The following is an 18,008-nucleotide window of genomic DNA, read 5'->3' as shown; positions in this document are numbered from 1 at the left end:
ACCCCCCTTAAAAAGCCTGTACAGGGAAGGGTTATCCGCTTATTTATAGAGGTGTCAGGATCACTAATTTGCCGATAAGACAAGAAGGGGTTTCAATACAAACCTGGCTCATTTTAGGGCGTCCTCTAGCAGAATGTCTAATGCAAGCGCCGGCGCATGACACCATGTGAAGCATTTCTGTTCGATCGTAGTTGTCTCCCAATCGCGGATCGACCAATTCCTCAAAGCTGCCTCCTTCTTGAACTTGTGCCAGAATAGGCCTAGCCTGCATTCACGAGACCAAATTAAACCGGTTCACATATATAAACTGCGAAATCAAAACTCAATTACCCAGTCGACTAAGCTATCGTCATCACTGTGGATATCGACAGGCCTTCTTCCGGTTATGAGCTCTAGCAGCATGATTCCGAATGAGTAGACGTCAGACTTCTCGGTCAATTTCCCGCTCGATGCGTATTCAGGAGCCAAATACCTAATATCAATTCATATTTTAACTCCTATGTATTTTTGAAATTAGTGCAAGGTAGTAACAATTTAATTTCATTGCTTTTAATTTTTACCCAAATGTTCCCATGATTCGAGTTGATACGTGAGTGTAGTTGTCGTTTGAAAGCTTGGCCAATCCAAAGTCTGCTACCTGCATTCATACAACATGATTTATTAATTAATATTCAAACATGCATGCAGCATTTACTAAGAGACTTACCTTTGCTTCAAAATTTGAGTCTATTAAAATGTTGGCAGTTTTTATATCTCTGTGGATAATGCGAGGATGGCCTGCATATTAATCAAATAAATAAATTTTAAGATTATGATAAAATATTAGTATGAAATAAAATGTGTTTTCAAATACTAACAATCCTCGTGAAGGTATGCGAATCCTTTAGCAGATCCCAGACCAATCCGGTGTCTCGTAGGCCAATCCATAACCGGACGACCAGCTCCTGCGTTTGTGTTTGGGAGGGAAGATGAATAAGACAAAACATGATAAAAAAAACAAATACACATTTTGATTTTAGATCAGATAACTTGGGGATAGAGGAGTTACCATGAAGATGATATTCAAGGGTGCCGTTAGACACGAATTCATAGACGAGCAGTCTTTGAGCTCCGGTGGTGCAATAACCGACCAGCGACACCAGGTGTTTGTGGTGCACTCTGCTAATAATATCGACCTCCGCGTGAAACTCGCGGTCGCCCTGCCCGCTGTTGGATTTAAGGCTTTTTACCGCTACTTCCTTCCCGTTGGGCAGCACGCCCTTGTGCACGTACCCGAAGCCCCCTTGCCCCAGCAGATATTCCTGGGCGAACCCGCGCGTCGCCGCAGCTAAATCTTCGTACGTGAAGCTGCTCTGGCTGAACCCTAGCGACGGCGCCGGTGACGGCGCCCCCATTCCACCTTGGTATGGCCCTGAGAATCCGGCCGAGCTCATGTCCTGGCTTGTAAGTGCTGGCGGAGGAGGCGGCGGCACTGGCCTCCAACCGTATTCAGAGCTCACGTTGGCGCTCCCCGGCGGAGGCGGTACGTGGATCTTCACCATGTATTCCGACGAAGGGTTATTATAGTAATTATCTGCACGGAAACAAACCGTTTGTTTTGTGTTTTGTCAAATTGATTCGAAAATTGAATTATTATCATTTAGAAATTGGGGGATTTTATTTTACTCATGTTTTGGGGAGGATTGTTGTTGTAGTATCTGATCTCCGGATCAGGCCGCGTTTTCTTCTTCTTTCTCAAACAACAAATCATTAGAGCTACAAAAACGAAGAGCAGTAATGCTGCTCCAGCAGCCGCAGCTGCGATTATGGCCGTTTCATTCGTATCGTAACTTTTCCCCGATGAATCCTCTAATTGCGGATCGCTCTTTTGGCGATCGTTTTTAGATCGCGGCGGCGGCTGGTGTGATTCTCCGGATTTCCTCGGCGGCGGCGGAGATTTGCTTTTGTCATTTCCAGACGGCGGCGGCGGACTATGAGAGGATTTGTCACCACCAGATCCCGATGGAGGCGGAGGCGATGAGGGTTTAGGAGGCGGAGGTGATTCAGTGGGGGTCGGTGGTGGTGGGGACGACTGCGTTGGAGTGGGCGGTGGTGGTGAAGTACCGGTGGACGGTGGTGGCGGTGATTGAGAATCCGCCGCCGGCGTTGAGTCAGGTGGTGGCGATGGACTCGTAGTTGAATCCGACGACATTATTACTAATTTCTAAAATTCAAAAGAAAGCAACACGCATCCCTACCGATCTCCCAATCAGGTAAACCCTGATCAAAATTCACATCTCGTTAAACCAAATATGCATAAAATAAACACAAATTAACGTCTGCAAAATTCAAACTTTTGCAGACGGAGGAGTTAATATGATTAGAGAACAATTGACTACTAAGGAATTGTGCTAGGTAGAATTATTTATTTATTTATTTTAAGTTTTGAAGGCAAAAAAAACAAGAGGGAAATTGAAGTAGAGAGAAAGAGGAGATACCTTTAGGAGAAAGGCAGGTTAGTTTGAGAAAGAGAGGAGAGAAGAGAAGAAATGGAGCATGGGGTTAGTTACAACAAAGACAAAAAATATGGTTGCAATTACATCCTTGTAAATCTCCTACCAAAATGGGAATGGAACTCATATTTCTATTTTTGGATTCTTACTTGGTCAATCTTTTCCAAATAATTCATTTTTTTTATCTATTACATTAATGGTAGTATTTGATTTAGCGTGTGTAGTGTAGTATTTTGCATGCATGGTATAGCTAGTTGGATATGTGGAGTGGAATTGTGGGAACTAAAAATATACAATTGGTTATTCATTATTGACTGCCATACATAACTTAGGTCCATCAAACAAAATACTAACTTTATTATAAGAGTTAATTCTTTGTAATAGAAATGAAAAATTAAATAAGAGGGAAATTTATGTTTTATTGACATTACATTGAACTTTTTTATCCTTCACTATCGAAACATATACAGATGCTATTTGATGGTTTGATTCTGCAATCAAATTTGAAATTACACAACCAAATTTAACTAAAATACAGCACTCACTAAAATTTACCGCTCACTTTTCTTCTATTCCTTAAAGCTAATGTCGATTCAAAGTTTAATCTACAACGGAGGGATTATTTGGTAGTTAATTCATCTGTTATCTCAGCCTCATTTCAAATCTCCAAATCGTACCACAGCATCTCAAACAGAAGCTTTGTTCCATACTCAAATCAAACTACAATTTAATTAATTTATTTATTTCATATTCTTTTAGTTATTCTTCAATTCCATATTTTATAAAATTAAAATACTAATTGAATATAAAAATAGTGCTAAAGATAAATAAATTTCTTTGGTGAAATGCGTTGGCGACTCCCGATCTAGAACCAACTTCTTCATCCGCACAGCCAGTTACGTTGTGTCGTTCATATTTATCAGATTATGCAACATAATACATGTGTTACATCGTAGATGCATGATTGATACCACATGCATGTTGTTACCTTCTGTGTTGCATCCTACTTTTGAGCAACTAATTATCTCCTTCGGTTAATAAGAGAGAGCAGTTAGTTAATCAATAATTTCATTTTTACATGCTCGAGCATGTTGGAAAAATATAAATTATACAATACACAACTACTACAGATGGTTTTGTTTTGAGTGGCGGTGATGTAAATTATGGCAATTTTACAGTATCCAGCAGCAGTTATAATCTACAAAACCAGATTCATATCACTCACACGAAACGCATCCCTGAAGCTTTTCCTTCCATGCCAGGTCCTTCGCATTGCTGGGATTCTCTTAAGCTGCCCTCCATCTTGGATCATTTTCAGCTGATTTTGGTTCATGTTCGATAAAATGTTCTACAAGCCCGGTCGGAGTAATTGCATTGTCAAAGCATAAGCCCTCTTTCACCACCACAACATCATTTACAAATCAGCCTGATTAGCAATTTTGGGAATTTCAGTCAATAAAACATGCTTGTACAGCTAGGCCATAAAAAGAGAAATTTATGCAGAAATACTCACTTGGTAGAAGTGAAAGTGTGCAGACATTTGGAGCATAAGATGATTGGCAGTAAACTCAGGGGCTACTCCATGCCAACTGAACTTCCTGTGGCATTTCCAGTCAACATAGTGCTTGAAGTAGGATTCGGTGGCATCACTGGTCTTGAAACTGGTGGCCGAAGGGAGTTCATGCCCATTAAGGTTCTAGAGGCCGCATTGGGGAAAGCAGCTGATGCCCTGTTGGGAGGTAGATTCTGTGAAGCTAGACGAGCTGATCCCGGTGGCATCCCAAATCGTGTCGCGATTATCTGTGCTCTCTCTTGTAAGAGCCTCTGTTTCGACCGATCCAACAGTTCCCTAACCCTCAGTCCTACGTTTTCCATATCAGCAAAGAAAGCCAACTTGGTCTCTAGCTTGTACAACTGCAACCAAAGCAGTAAGCTATACAAGGTGCATATAAACAGATAAAATAGTACTTCATCAAACCCTAGTATGACCTCAATGACAAGAAAAAGAAAGCTTCAAGACACTGCACAATTGCAAAGACATTTATCAAAAACCAGTTTACTTTCCAGGTATACCTGTGAGGGGTTCACATCAAATAACTTGCAACCACAAAAATACCTGCTTTTCTATTAGAAATGTGGAAAGCTGAAGTATTTGATCTTCTTCTTGATCGGCAAGAAGTTTTGCTTTCACTGCTCCAGCTGATAGGGCAGTCACTGCAGCTCGTTTTAGCTTCTCATCAGAATCAAGATATTTTTTTGTCGCTTCAGAATTTTTCTTTTCATTACCACTTCCATCAGCTTCTCTATCACCTACTTCATCAAATAGACGCTGTTATGTAGTTCCATCTCAAGAGGTAATAAGCATTTATATTTCAGGCAATGCGACACTTTTTTATAGCTGATGCAATGAACTCAGTTGAAGAATCTTCCGTCCATTAGACAGGTTAATCACCTTAATGATGAAAACAAGTTTTTTTTTTAAAAAAGCAAAATGCAAAATCAATACCTGTAATGTTGTCTTTTTCAGTTGAATTGGAGATAACCAATGCATCAGCCTCTTTATTTCCAGAAACAGGTCCCATATCTTCTTCTTTAATAGGCTCTTTAGAGTGAGAGAGATCCACAGCTACACCTTCTGCTTCTGTGGCAGAACTTGATTGAAGCTCAGTTTGAGATGTTGAGACTGCTGGTTCTTCAGCATCTGTTTCATTTGGCAAATCAGAGCTACCAGGGGCACTCTGTGAGTTTGGTTTTGCATCCTCCTCCATAGCCACTACATCAGGTTCCTTAACAGTATCAGATCTGTCTGTACTGTCAGGTTTGGGAGAAGCTGCATCATTCCGGTCCTTAGAAGAATTATCCTTTCCTCCATTATTTTCTTCAGGAGCAGGATCCTTGTTGCCATCATTTCCATCATCAGGTGAAACAACTGGATTAGGATTTTCCTCTAGTTTTTCATCATTTTCATCCTTATCCTTCTGAGGTTCTTGCTCTGGTGCTTTAGTAGAAATTCTGCAAATTCACAATTCAAAAAAGGAACACAATCAAGAGTCTAACTGGTTTCAAGTATTAAAATGACAAAGAAACATTGAGAAGCACGTACTCTTCGGCATCAGCCGTACTCTTCTTGTCATTTGGAGGATCTTCCAGAGGGATGCAGTGCCTGGCAGCAAGCTGCTCACTGGAATAACCGTTAGAGAGAGATTTCAATAGGCTACAAACTGATGCATTGGCAATGTTAGGGTCCACCAGTCGTACTAGAAATGCAGCCTGAAATAGAGAAACTTATCAAGTTGAAGTAGAATGTAAACAAAGTTAAAATGCAGAATATTTTAACTAATAGAACTCAATTTTATTTAAGTTTGGTCATTTGAAAAAGATTCCAAGCAAATACAGACAAGAGGGAAACACAAGAAAAGCCAAGCTTGATATATAAATAATTTAGGAGTAACGGACTAACAACCACATACCAATGTCATCACAGGGTTACCAGCTTCAGCTAAGCATAATTTATCTCCAGGTGAAGGAAAAGAACACACGGCTTCAAATGCTTCCTTGAGAGCTTTCAATGCAAAGCTCTCTCCAGCTTCAGGACTCGCTTCTGATTCCTTGACCTCATTAACCTTTGAGATAACCATTGGACAGGATGAGTCCTGATTGTCGGTACTCCCACCTTGGCTCTCATCTTTAGGAGCAGCATCACTATCTTTGTCAGCTTCAGGTGTGGAGTCCTTATTACCGATGGAATCTGGTGCCCCATTTTCCTTAGGAACGTCATTGTTTTCATCATCGTGATTGAAAAAGGTATCTTCAATTGGCATTTGAACAAAGTGCAAGATACACTGAGCTTTTGTCTTCGTTGCAACATGCTCAGCAATCTCGCTCCAATTATCTCTAAATAATTCTATAGCTTCAAGCAGAAGAAGAGTTTCTTGATCTGTCCATTTCCCTCCACTAGCACCACTAGCATCTGGTGGTTCCATAAGAATGAAATCTAGTGGGGACATATCTGACCCAAACTTCCCATTGTTATAACACTCAGCACAGAGATCAAAATCTGCCTGTTTACATGTCCGATTCAGTAATAATAAGCATATCATAGAACTACGGGCACTCAAGGGCATAAAACTATGTCTATAATGTGATAGAAATACATGTTTGGACTCGCTAGCAGAATGAAGCAACTTCTACTTTACACATAGTCATGAAACTAGTCCAAAGAGCTATTGACCAGAAAGAAATGAAAACAATCACGAATTTTAGATGTTGGCCACCTCTAAAATCAAAGTTTAGGTGTTCGCAACACTCATAAACAGAAATAATTAATTTGTTTCTATAATAAAGAGCTGACGTAATTCTACACTATTACATATTGATATAAGGTTTCCCTTCTAGTGAATATTTTTTAATAGCATTGAAGGGACAACACTACATTATCTTTTAAACTGATGCAAATTCAAGCCCAATAATAACAACCAGATATCCAAAGATTTTATCTATCTTTGATCATTAGGAATTAAGTGTGGCCTAACATATTAAAACCACTACTTCCAAATTAAATGGAATTTCTTGGTTCCAAGCCATGCTTGTAGCCTAAGTACACAGACATGATACTTCTTAGTTCCAAGCGATGCTTGAAGATGAAGGGACCTATTACACAGAAATGATGCCAGGTGCTGAAAAATATACTCAAGCGAAACACAAATCCTCATAAATGCATATAACAACAGAACAAGCATTCAGAAAGAAAGGAACTTCAATGTCAAAGACAAGAAACCTGCTTCTGGCAGTGATATCGCTTCCGTGAACAATCCGCTGAACAAGAGTTACAATGGTACTCGACAGAAGGGCCTTCAGACTTCACTAGTTCATCAGTGACAACAGTTTCTGGAAGCAAACCAGACGAAAAGGATGGACTGTTCATGTTCATCCTGGTAACAATTGGATTCCATGATTGCACCGCTTCAAATTTAAAGAGTTTTTCAACCAATGATTCAATTTTCCCAGATTCATCCTTGTTAGCATCCACATCAACATTAATAGCAGCAGGCTCCCGGTCTGGGAAAGGATGGTAATTAATCAATCCCCAGTAATCCAGAAACTCCATCACCTCTTGCCTAGCATCAGGTTCTCCAACAGTAAGTTCAGACAGATGCTTCAGCTCAACTTTTGCATCAGGATCCAGGTGGAACTTTTTCATTATCCAATTGCGTATCTCCATATATATTTCCTGAGTCCTACTTTCTGATTTCCCATTGAAGAATGAAGGCAGCATTCTCTCTTCCAGTGGATGGATTTTTGTCCATGAAAACCAACCTGAAACACAAGTACATTTAGAAAAATATTCTACTGAAATCCAACACAAATTGACTTTTGGAAATTTCTAATAGAAACGACAAAAGGAACTTCGAATGCTTCAATCCGATAGTACTTATCCTCCCACGAAAACACTGACATGGACCAGAGGATAAAAGAGAAAGGTCTTCAAGAAAAAGATGCTGCATTTACACCTGAACTGAGCTTTCCTTAATCTTAAGCCACTAATATAATGATGGAAAGTAGCTGCAATAGCACAAAAGCTCAGAGCAGAATACCCTCGCTGACTGAAGACCTATATAAGGTGATAGTCTTACTTAATGACAACCTCAGCAAATAATAGAATTGCTTACCCAATACTTCCATTTACTTTCCTCATCAAATTCCAAATTTGGGGAAAAGATCAAGCTTTTATTATCCATGAATGACTTCACTAGTAAAGGCGGCAAATTCGACTCCCTAATTCCTAGTATATGAAAAAATGTTGGTGGAAAAACAATCTCCAATTACCTTACAAAACCCTAGTTTCGAGGGAACCATAGAATCAAGCTCCGGATGAGAATAATTCACCACAAAATACAAAGAAGACTACCTTTTTCTCAAAATAACCTAACTGCCACTCTAAACCTTTAGTTCAACTATCATGCATTCCAAACCTATTTCCCCAAATCAGAAAACTAGAGTGTGAGCAATGTTGCCCTAAATTCGACAATCACTCGTCTCAGTGTGTAAAACAAACAAGCACGGCGAGAAACAACCGTAATTCAAATCACTGACTCACCGGCATGAATAGGCACCACGTGAGCACTCGCATCTCTCGATCTAATCGCTTCATACTCAGCCTCAATCTTCGCCTCCATTGCCTCCCAATTCTCGGTCAGTCTACTCATCTCATCAGCCCTTGCCGCCGCCGCCTCCCGAGCCTCCACCTCGCTCTTCAGCAAAGCCGCCTCAGACAAGCTGCTGCTATTGTACGGCTGCACGCGCGCCCTAGTGCACGGCCCAATCATGTGGATCGGAGGAGAACGGAACCGCCGGAGGCTTCTCCCTCGCCTGTCTCTTCGAAGAAGCCGTTTGAGAAGCCGAGCTTCCGCCGCTGTTGTTGATGGGGGCCGATTTCCTCTTCTGGCCGCCTCTCCGCCGAGAAGTCGGCTGCTCCGACGGTGAAGCCTCCATCGCCGACACCGTCGGAGACGAATTCGCGGCGGAGTCTCTTCGCTTTTCATCCATTGCTTGAGAGCTCCGCTTTCAGTCGACTCTGTCAGATACGTACATTTCTGCTGTATCTATCTATATAGGACTTATCCTCTGCGACGCCCGCCTACGGTAATTTTCTCGTTCAACGTGAAACGCTTTGTGTGCCGTTGATTGATCTGGCGCTGAGATATCAATGGTTCTGATTTTCTGACTATAAATGTGTCGGTAGTCGCTATATTTAAACAAAATCGCTGAGAACTGTTGCGCTTTCATAGTCGTCGTTCGTTGACTGTGTATGTATGTATGTAAAATGTTAGTATGAATCGTATTATATTTGAATTCTGTTTTAATTTGAGAAGAGTTATACAGCATATTTGTATTGTGAGAATGAGTGTTTTTCTGGTTGCCCTTATAATAAATGGCGTCTTGGTAAATACAGAAAGGCGATGCAACAAATATCTTCATCTTATTCTCAACGAAGATGGGTGTAAGAGTGGTCTATACATGATTGTCCGACTACTAAGCATATGTCATATGTGGTCATGCTTTTTGAGATACGGCGGCATAGAGAATTTTTTTTATTGCTCTTTAAATTTGATGGAATGAGTATTCCGTACATCAACTCAAAACTTTTGTTGAGTAGTAACATTAGACTTTTGAAATAGATAGTTGGTTCATTTGGAAAGGAGATGTCAGTTTGTTTTTAAAGGATAAAAAGTAAACTCGAAAAGAATCATGGTTCAGATTATCAATATAGTCAAGACTGCTGAAAAGTTTAGTTTTATATATGGTATACGCATAGGAGCTATGAGTATGGCTATGCAGATTGGATGGAAACCTCCACAAGTGGATGCGGTCAATTTTAACGCGGATGCTTATATTGAAGGGGATTCGGGGATGAGCTTTTGGTGGAGGGCTTTTTCAAAATGCTCTAAGGGGTTGGAGACTTGGATTTGTTGTTAATATTGGGAGCTGCTCCATCTTGATGGTGGAAATTTGGTGCATTTTCTATAGGTTAGACCTGACCAAGGTTTCGGGTTTTCAAAAACTAGAGTTAGAGAGTAATAGCTTTGTTGGGGTGTCGATGATTATGGACAAATTCGATGCCTCAACTAATTGTCGTTCCTTAGTATCAAATGTGTGTGACATCCTTCAAGATTTTGACTCAATTGTGATTCGACATGTGTATAAAGAATATAACTTTGCAACAGATTTTTTGTCACAAACCTTTTGTCACGTTTTGCTGATAGTTTTTCTAAAGGAGTATGTTTTAAAGGCACAGACTTTTGAGTTAATTAGTTGGTTGATCCATGATAATATAGGTGTTTCTTATATTAGTCGCTTCGTGTTAGTTTTCAGATTTTATCTACTTTTCTTTACCATTGTTTTAAATATTTATGAAACGTATATTTGTAGAGGTATACCAGGCTTGAGCAAATTCATTTAATTCAATAATTTTAGTTTAATACTTATTTGAATATTGACGTTGATGCTAACAAGGATGAATCTGGGAAAATTGTTCAATCATGTTATGATTATTATTTATAAAAAAAAGATACAGTATCAAATTTCACAAACATAATTTATAAAAAAAAATAAACCGTAAATTAAATTAAATCAAATCAGATAAATGTAATTTGATTCAGGATTTAAATCAAATTGTGAACACTCTTAAGTAGGCAAGTTAAATTGAAAAGTTGTAAACTTGTAGTACTAAAAAAATCAAACTGCTCAAATAAGTATCGCCCCAAATAACTGAGAAAACATACGCGGTTAATTTGGGGGCCCTTATTTTACAAATATAAATCGACCCCTACATTATTTTCAATACATAGAGATGGAAAAAATATAATGATAAGCGACAGTTTTCAAAATATAATTAAGCCCACCAACTTGTACTATAATGAAATGAAGATTCTACGTAAATTGTGATTTAGATCGAGTTTTTATTATGATAAATCTAGATTATTATTGCCTTTGAATATATGACTAAAGCCTAAATTATTCATGAATTCTATGATCATTTTTATTGCCTTTGAAAGGATAGATATAATAATGGCGGTAGATCGTAGATGTTAACGTATGATTTTGAAAGCAATCGAAAGCTATATGCTTGGTCCAAATCATGTCGATAGTTTGTTCACCTGCAACGTATATAAATATTAGTATTAATTGGATATTATCTACAGAGAATAAAATAGATCATCTCAATCACATTTTTGTATCTTACGCAATAAATTAAACCTACACATATATCAAATTACGAAATTGTCCATATAGAATGAAACAAATAAGAATGGTATGGGTTTACCAATGTTTGTAAGAATATTGGCTTTCATAGGTAATAATAGTCTTACATTATTTTTTGAATTACAACTCACATACACGTCTAAGACAACTCAAATCCTGACATATAGTTAGAGAGAAAGCATCATACTAAGTTACGACCATACTATAATGTTATAGATCATGCAAGCCATTTATCGATTATCCAGTGAAATTGTTGTTCTTTTCTACTAAGAGTTATAGTAAATCGAACATATTTTGTTTAGTATAGTGAAAAATTATGGCTATATACAGAACCTGAAATTTTGGTTATTTTGGGGTGCACATAGTTCTTTTTTACCCTTTTCTTAGTAATAGCTGCATAGGATACCAGATTTACATTGCTAGGTGGATATGTAATGTTTTTTTTAATCAATTGCCTTCTCATTCCCATTGCTCATTATTGATGTGTTTGGGACAAAAAAGTTCATATAATTAACAACAATACCTTCAAGCCTGTCACCATCAAGATAGTCCTCAACCAAAAAAAAAAATTTAATTGCCACCTAGTACTACTATTTCATTTCAATCCATAGAACATATTGAAATCTGTAGATTTTGCATCAACATAAGAAGTTCAAATGGATGTAAAGCTCCCACTCTGCAGCCTCATCATTCTACTGGTAAACGTTTCAACTCCGAATTTCAATACAAAATCTGGTCCATTTCATGTAATCTGTGACAGATTTGGCAGGCAGCTATTAATGGAAATGGATTGCAAAAAATGGATATGAGAATTGAGCAAGTTCATTCATCACCCCACATGCATCACCACATGGATCCTTCACTCATCGTCTTCTTCTTCGTGGAGGATCTCACGGTAGGAAACACCATCCCCATCTACTTCCCGAGCAGAGGACTAGACTCTGTCTCCGCTCGTTTGCTCCCAAAAGAGGAAGCCGATTCCATTCCCTTCTCATCCGACCAGCTCAACCACCTCCTCGAGGTCTACTCTTTCCCCCAGGGCTCGCCTCAAGCCACTGCCATGGAGGACACCCTCCGCCAGTGTGAGACGAAGCCCATCAAGGGTGAGACTAAGACCTGCCCGACATCTTGGGGCTCGATGCTTGATTTTGCTTCTAGCATCATTGGCTCAGGGACCAAGATCAAGATTCTGTCAACCACTCACATCACACCATCCATTGCCGTTCTACAGAAGTACAAGATCATGGGGGTCGTGGAATATCCGGCTTCGAAGGTTGTGGCATGCCATACGATGCCTTACCCTTATGCTGTTTTCTACTGCCATTACCAAGAGAGCCAGAGCAGGGTGTTTAACGTTTCACTTACCGGAGAGAATGGTGACCGGGTAGAAGCAGTTGCAGTCTGCCATATGGATACATCGCAGTGGAGCCACAACCATGTCTCCTTCAAGGTGCTTGGAATCGAGCCAGGCTCCTCCCCTGTGTGCCATTTCTTTCCAGCTGATAACTTTGTCTGTGTACCTTAGGCTGCTTTGATGCAGCAGGCTTGAGCTTGAGCTTGAGCTTGAGCTGCTTAGTCATGCACTTTCGTTCTTCAGTTTATGTAATGATCTTCAATAAAATTGGTGAGAATAATATAGAACATGTGTGCTCATATTTCTAGAGAAAACTACTAATGCAACACAGATAGCGGCGTACATGTCAATTATTTCAATCTCATCTATTGATCAAAAGGAAGATAAATTGATTTCATTTGTATTGAATCGTAACATATCTCTTCAAAACTTTGGGTCACTGAAGGTACAAGCTCTAGTACAAGTCGGAAAGTTTTAGTTGTAGAAATACAATTTGCATCACAACTCAGTGGAAGTCTTGTTTTTCCTCGACCTCTTCCGTTTCCTGTTTCTTGCGCTATTATCACCATCTCCTTCCTGAGACCGAACTTGACTTCTCATCTGATCAATGACACAACAGAGTAGTTAGTAAATAACAGAAGCATAAAAACCCAATCTCAATCAGGAATACACCCAAATATATTTTGGAATTATTGGTTGTATATTATACTACTACATCAATCATAGTCCTGCTAAAAGTTGCAACTAGAAACTCATTGGGTTGATACATGTATTTGAAAAAAGGAACTGATTGACTATATGCCAAGTTTCCTTTGGACTTGATTGAAGTTCAATTGCTCACACAATTGATTAGACTCCAGTGAAATCAACAATATGCTAATTATCATTTCCAAACTCCAAATAAAACTAAGTCTATTACCATGTTTGGGTAGAAAAAAAAAGCAACATTGATATAATGATACTTCCCAGATGATTATTAGCAGGCAAAGTGCATTTTAAATGGACCTTTTGTGAAGCAGTATCTGTATTTCCTTGTTTCTTTTTCTTCTTGCATGATAGAGGATTTGGGCCCTGGACAAGACAACAATAGTGCATAAACAAGGTATTCATTAGACAATACTTAACATTGTTGTCACTGAGATATACTCCATATAGTAGTACTACATAAGAAAGCAAGAGTGAGAGTCCAAATAATTAACCTTAGCTCTCTTCCGCTTGAATTGAGCTTTATCGGCTTTATCAATTCTAGTCATCTTAACATCTGTCCTGGGAATCAGTGTCTCTAAAATCTGTTCTTCTTCTGTTTCAGAAGAATTCCTTCCTTCATCATTAGCTACCTTTTTCTTCTTTAACTTTAGCATCTTCAACTCCAACTCAGTCATACGTGACCGTTCCTCTTCAGCAGCCTTTGCAGACTCTTGCTGAAAAGCTGAAGGGCGTTCAAGAAAGAGAGCATTTCTGAGAGCATATACTAGAGGCACACCTGGAATCTGCCCGCTAAAAGTTAGTAAATGGCAGTTAAGAAGTATGTATGACTAAGACAAGTCGTATATTCGTATGTAGCATTTAAGATAAGGAGATGTTTACTTCTTGAGACACATTCATATTAAAAAAATATTTCACGATTATTCTAACATTGAAATAGGAACCTGTTGAAACTTTTTCCTCAGCTCCGCATCCTGTGTGGCGACAAAGAAATGCTCAGTGTTTTTTTCTCCAATAACTTCTGTTATGCATGCTATAGCACTCTTCCGCTTTTCATGATCACATCTATAAACAGAAAACATTACCATTCAGAGACAAAGTTCAAACAGTTTGCAAGACACTCTCATTCCAGGTTTCAATCTATAAATGTTGAAGGATGATTAATAGTTAATGTGAAAGAATGACCCTAAGAGCAACCAAAAGGGTCTTATAGTGGGATGAGTAAATAAGGTAAATTATTCAAAGGGAAAAGATCTATGAGACAATTCTTTTTTGGATAGTTTCTTAATTAAAACTGACTAGCCATATGAAGCTTGTCATAGTACATAGCAACATTGTCACACAATGACTGGAATACAGTACCATACTCAAATCACAAATTCCCTATCTAACTTATAACGCCCAGAGCCTTTCATATGAATTGCAATTATGCAACTATAGTCCATCTTAATCTAGGATCAACAAGAGAACTCAAACAGAAAAGAGAACAAACACTGGATTCAAATGGTGATTGGTGAACTGGTGATTTGAATGTGAGGCTGTCCGTAGCTTGAGATAGCATAGCATGTTCTAATATATCAAGTTTATACTTTTTTTTATCATTTCCACATATCTTCAATTTATCAAAGCAAAACCACGGCCCTTTTGTTCTTTGACTACATCCAGACGGACCAGACATGTTTATCTCCTTCTCATCACCGTTAACTCTGAACGACACAAGCGAACTCAAGATTGGGGATGATTCGTTTTCCTCTCCACAATATTGGGCATTAACCCTTCTTAAACATAAATTTCTATAAAATATTTGCTTCACCAATCTGAGAAACAAGTGGCATAGTTTTGAATTTTTTGACCATTAACTAAATGATAGTGAGGACTAAGGATAGCATAACAGGAGGCATAATTTTTGAAAAAACTAACCTTGCAACCATCAGGCTACGCGCAGCATCGACCGAGTCAGAGTAAGAGCTACCGAGGCTTTTCAGCTCCGCAACAACACATCTGCACCAAATGAATAAAAAAGCCCTTTGTTAACCAAATCAATAAATTAAGCTCACAATTCGCGGTCAGAACATCCTAAAAACTACTAATAAAGCATTGAAAAGAAACGCCGCGAAGAGACAATCAAGGCCTGGGCAAGACCTGGTGGTGAATATTTTGACGGGCGCGCCAAGGATATTCGTCAATGCGGTATCAGCTGGAGCAATTAGATTTGCTATAAGATGGTGCACGAAGGTCCCGTCGCATAGGACTTTGAACGGCTCCCGAAACCCGAAGCAGGACGTGAAAAATCGCACAGCTTTGCGGTGCCGCTTTTGCTTGGTGAACCTCATATGAACCTAGTAACTTTACCAACAAATGTTAGCTCAGAAAAAGGCAACGCTGGAGAGTTCGTGGAGGAATTTGTTCGCGCTTCAGGGAGAAGGAAACAGAGGAGATGAAGAAATAAGGATGGAGAATTTTCTAGGGCTTTTTCGCTTTCTCTTTTTTCTCATTCAGGCCCAACGATAATTAATATAGATAGCCCACAACTTGTTTATGAAAATTTTAGCTATAAATAATTAATACACTAACATATTGTATAGTGATAATGATAATTATTAGTAGTATACTTTTTGGCACATAATAACTAAAATAAATTTCTAACATATTCCGTTCAGGCCGATTGTTAGGATATGCCCATAAACTCTCTTCCTCTATCTATTCCACTAAACCATGGTTAATAATGCTAATGTCAAATAGTTTTGATAAGTATAAATAATATAATTTGAATAATGGTACTAATATTTATTAGAATCATAGGTATTTATGCAAAAAATCAAACTTACTAATATTTATATTATAAAAAAAATCAAACTTACTAAACAAAATTCTATATTTATGCACCTTTATCGATATTATCAATTTATCATTATATAATTAACATATTCTCTTGTCAAAGTTGGATACAAATTTTAACAAACTCATAATTGAGTATGTCCCTAATTTACTTTAATAAAATTCGCTTCTTTTATAAAAATATGCCATTATATATATACATTTGTGATTACATATAGTCGTCATTTTAAAAAATATGCACGTCATCAATAATAAATACTACAAATAATAGTGTAAAAATAAATGAATATAGGGCCATGATGAACAAACTATGCCATCTAAAAATAGAGAATTACATGTGAAAATTTATTATGATGCACATAGCGATAGCGTAACCATTAACCAAACTCAAAGACTGCGATTTGCTTGATCCATTTTATATTCATGATTGAAGTACATCTTCAATCTTTCAAAGCAAAGCTTGTGGCTTCAATTGTTCAGAATGAACACGACGAGGATGATATATAATGACATTAGGTTTGGTCTCGAAGTTTCTAACAAAACGATCCAAATCTATGGAATCAGAGTTCTGGCTTGGACTCATCAAATCACGTATTGTCTTAGGCATCTCCTCATCACTCACCGTACTCTTCCAATATTCTTCGGGACCTCTCCTTGCACCGCCTACACAAGCAAGCTGCAAAAATATAGTACTCATTAAAACAAATTTTGGAAGAAGAAAAATGAAAGAGTGGTGGGAAAATTAATTGAAATGAACAAGAAAAAGTTGAGTTTCGATTTTAAAAAACAACAGCAACTACTACTACAACGATACACTACCAATACGAGGAAGAGAAAAGGCAACGATGAGAAGTGTCTGGTTTTCATCTTGAGTTGCTAAATGTTACAACCTCTGACTTAGTATTTATAGATTGATTCATGAAACTGTGAGTACTGTTTTTGGTAAGGAGAGATAATGATTCTATAATGAAAATCACACCTTAGGAGGCTGTGAACCTTTGAAAAAAATAGTGCTGGCTAAGTCATGTTCCAAAACATACAATTGCAGTTTTATTTCCTAAATTAACTAGTGGTTACAGTGTATATCACTTAGACCATCCACATCCGTGCTCGTTGGCAAGAGCACGGATGTGGACCCGGACCCACTTTTACTCCCTGCTCTTAGGCAAGAGCACAACCCCCACATCCGTACTCTTCCGCAAGGACAAGCTCAAAAGTCCCACCATTCTATTATTCAATTTAAATCCTAAAAATTAAAAATTACATAATTAAATTCATAAATAAAAAAAATCCACTACTCGTGGCCGAATTTCGCCCAAATGTGTTTGAGTAGGTCTTCTTGTAGCTCAACGTGGGTTCGGGTATCGCACATTGTGTGCCTTGTTTCGATCTTCTCACCCACCGTCGTATGCACACCTCGGCGTTGGAGAGACCTCGCGGTTGAGCTTCCAGCTTCATCCTCATCGTGAAAGCTAGCCGCCCTCGGTCCTTCGTCGGCTATAATCATGTTGTGTAAGATAATACACGTGTACATGATGTCGGCGATATTTTTCACGTACCACAACCGAGACGGGGCCTTCACAATGTTGAATCAGGCTTGAAGGACCCCAAAAGCTCTTTCGGCGTCTTTACGAGCGGACTCTTGACGCTGCACAAAAAGAACCCGTCTCGGGTCTTATGGGTCGCTGAGCGTCTTCACGAAAGTCGACAACCTTGGGTAAATACCATCGGCGAGATAGTAACCCATGTGGTATGTATTTCCGTTGACGGTGTAGTCGATCGCCGGTGCTACACCATTCAACACATCATTGAAGAGTGGTGAAGAATAGAGCACATTCAAGTCATTGTTGGATCCG

The 18,008-nt window shown here is 38.7% G+C and overlaps 4 protein-coding genes across 4 annotated transcripts in view; 1 reads left to right on the top strand and 3 right to left on the bottom strand.

The window, feature by feature from the left end:
* LOC121752650 (proline-rich receptor-like protein kinase PERK7) overlaps positions 1-2,545 on the bottom strand; it is a 7,056-nt gene extending 4,511 nt beyond the window's left edge. The window contains exons 1-8 of the mRNA XM_042147765.1: positions 2,478-2,545; positions 1,666-2,259; positions 1,049-1,573; positions 858-944; positions 707-777; positions 561-637; positions 331-472; positions 104-265 (exon numbers count right to left, since the gene is read on the bottom strand). Coding sequence (XP_042003699.1) covers positions 104-265; positions 331-472; positions 561-637; positions 707-777; positions 858-944; positions 1,049-1,573; positions 1,666-2,191 — 1,590 coding nt within the window. The 5' untranslated portion in view covers positions 2,192-2,259; positions 2,478-2,545. The remainder of the gene's footprint in view (positions 1-103; positions 266-330; positions 473-560; positions 638-706; positions 778-857; positions 945-1,048; positions 1,574-1,665; positions 2,260-2,477) is intronic.
* Positions 2,546-3,543: 998 nt separating this feature from the next.
* LOC121752193 (SWI/SNF complex subunit SWI3D-like) lies at positions 3,544-9,089 on the bottom strand. The gene is given in 9 exon segments (XM_042147134.1): positions 3,544-3,918; positions 4,006-4,406; positions 4,609-4,802; positions 4,999-5,504; positions 5,596-5,762; positions 5,963-6,553; positions 7,270-7,808; positions 8,590-8,830; positions 8,832-9,089. Coding segments are annotated over 8 exon segments (2,784 nt in total). The 5' UTR covers positions 9,039-9,089; the 3' UTR covers positions 3,544-3,918; positions 4,006-4,067.
* A 2,691-nt stretch (positions 9,090-11,780) lies between these two features.
* On the top strand, positions 11,781-12,896 carry LOC121750809 (BURP domain-containing protein BNM2A-like). Its single transcript, XM_042145423.1, has 2 exons — positions 11,781-11,953; positions 12,016-12,896. The coding sequence occupies exons 1-2, from the start codon at positions 11,912-11,914 to the stop codon at positions 12,778-12,780; spliced, it is 807 nt and encodes a 268-aa protein (XP_042001357.1). The 5' UTR covers positions 11,781-11,911; the 3' UTR covers positions 12,781-12,896.
* Positions 12,897-12,977: 81 nt separating this feature from the next.
* LOC121750808 (rRNA-processing protein UTP23 homolog) lies at positions 12,978-15,943 on the bottom strand. The gene is made up of 6 exons (XM_042145422.1): positions 15,457-15,943; positions 15,235-15,315; positions 14,259-14,379; positions 13,809-14,099; positions 13,615-13,680; positions 12,978-13,209 (listed from the first exon to the last, which is right to left on the bottom strand). The coding sequence occupies exons 1-6, from the start codon at positions 15,645-15,647 to the stop codon at positions 13,108-13,110; spliced, it is 852 nt and encodes a 283-aa protein (XP_042001356.1). The 5' UTR covers positions 15,648-15,943; the 3' UTR covers positions 12,978-13,107.
* Between the last annotated feature and the right edge of the window lie 2,065 nt (positions 15,944-18,008).

The sequence above is a fragment of the Salvia splendens genome, chromosome 10 (assembly GCF_004379255.2).
Source record: "Salvia splendens isolate huo1 chromosome 10, SspV2, whole genome shotgun sequence".
Taxonomy (NCBI): Eukaryota; Viridiplantae; Streptophyta; class Magnoliopsida; order Lamiales; family Lamiaceae; genus Salvia; species Salvia splendens.
Note: the sequence above shows the minus strand (reverse complement) of the source record. Positions and strands in the feature narration are given on the sequence as shown.

Bases quoted from the DNA above. Each gene is read 5' to 3' on its own strand.
- LOC121750809 (XM_042145423.1), top strand. From the start codon at position 11,912: ATGGATGTAAAGCTCCCACTCTGCAGCCTCATCATTCTACTG. The intron at 11,954-12,015 runs GTAAACGTTTCA...AATCTGTGACAG, and splicing joins GCAGCCTCATCATTCTACTG to ATTTGGCAGGCAGCTATTAA.
- LOC121750808 (XM_042145422.1), bottom strand. From the start codon at position 15,647: ATGAGGTTCACCAAGCAAAAGCGGCACCGCAAAGCTGTGCGATTTTTC. The intron at 15,316-15,456 runs GTCTTGCCCAGG...CATTTGGTGCAG, and splicing joins GTCAAAATATTCACCACCAG to ATGTGTTGTTGCGGAGCTGA. The intron at 14,380-15,234 runs GTTAGTTTTTTC...TTCTGTTTATAG, and splicing joins CGTAGCCTGATGGTTGCAAG to ATGTGATCATGAAAAGCGGA.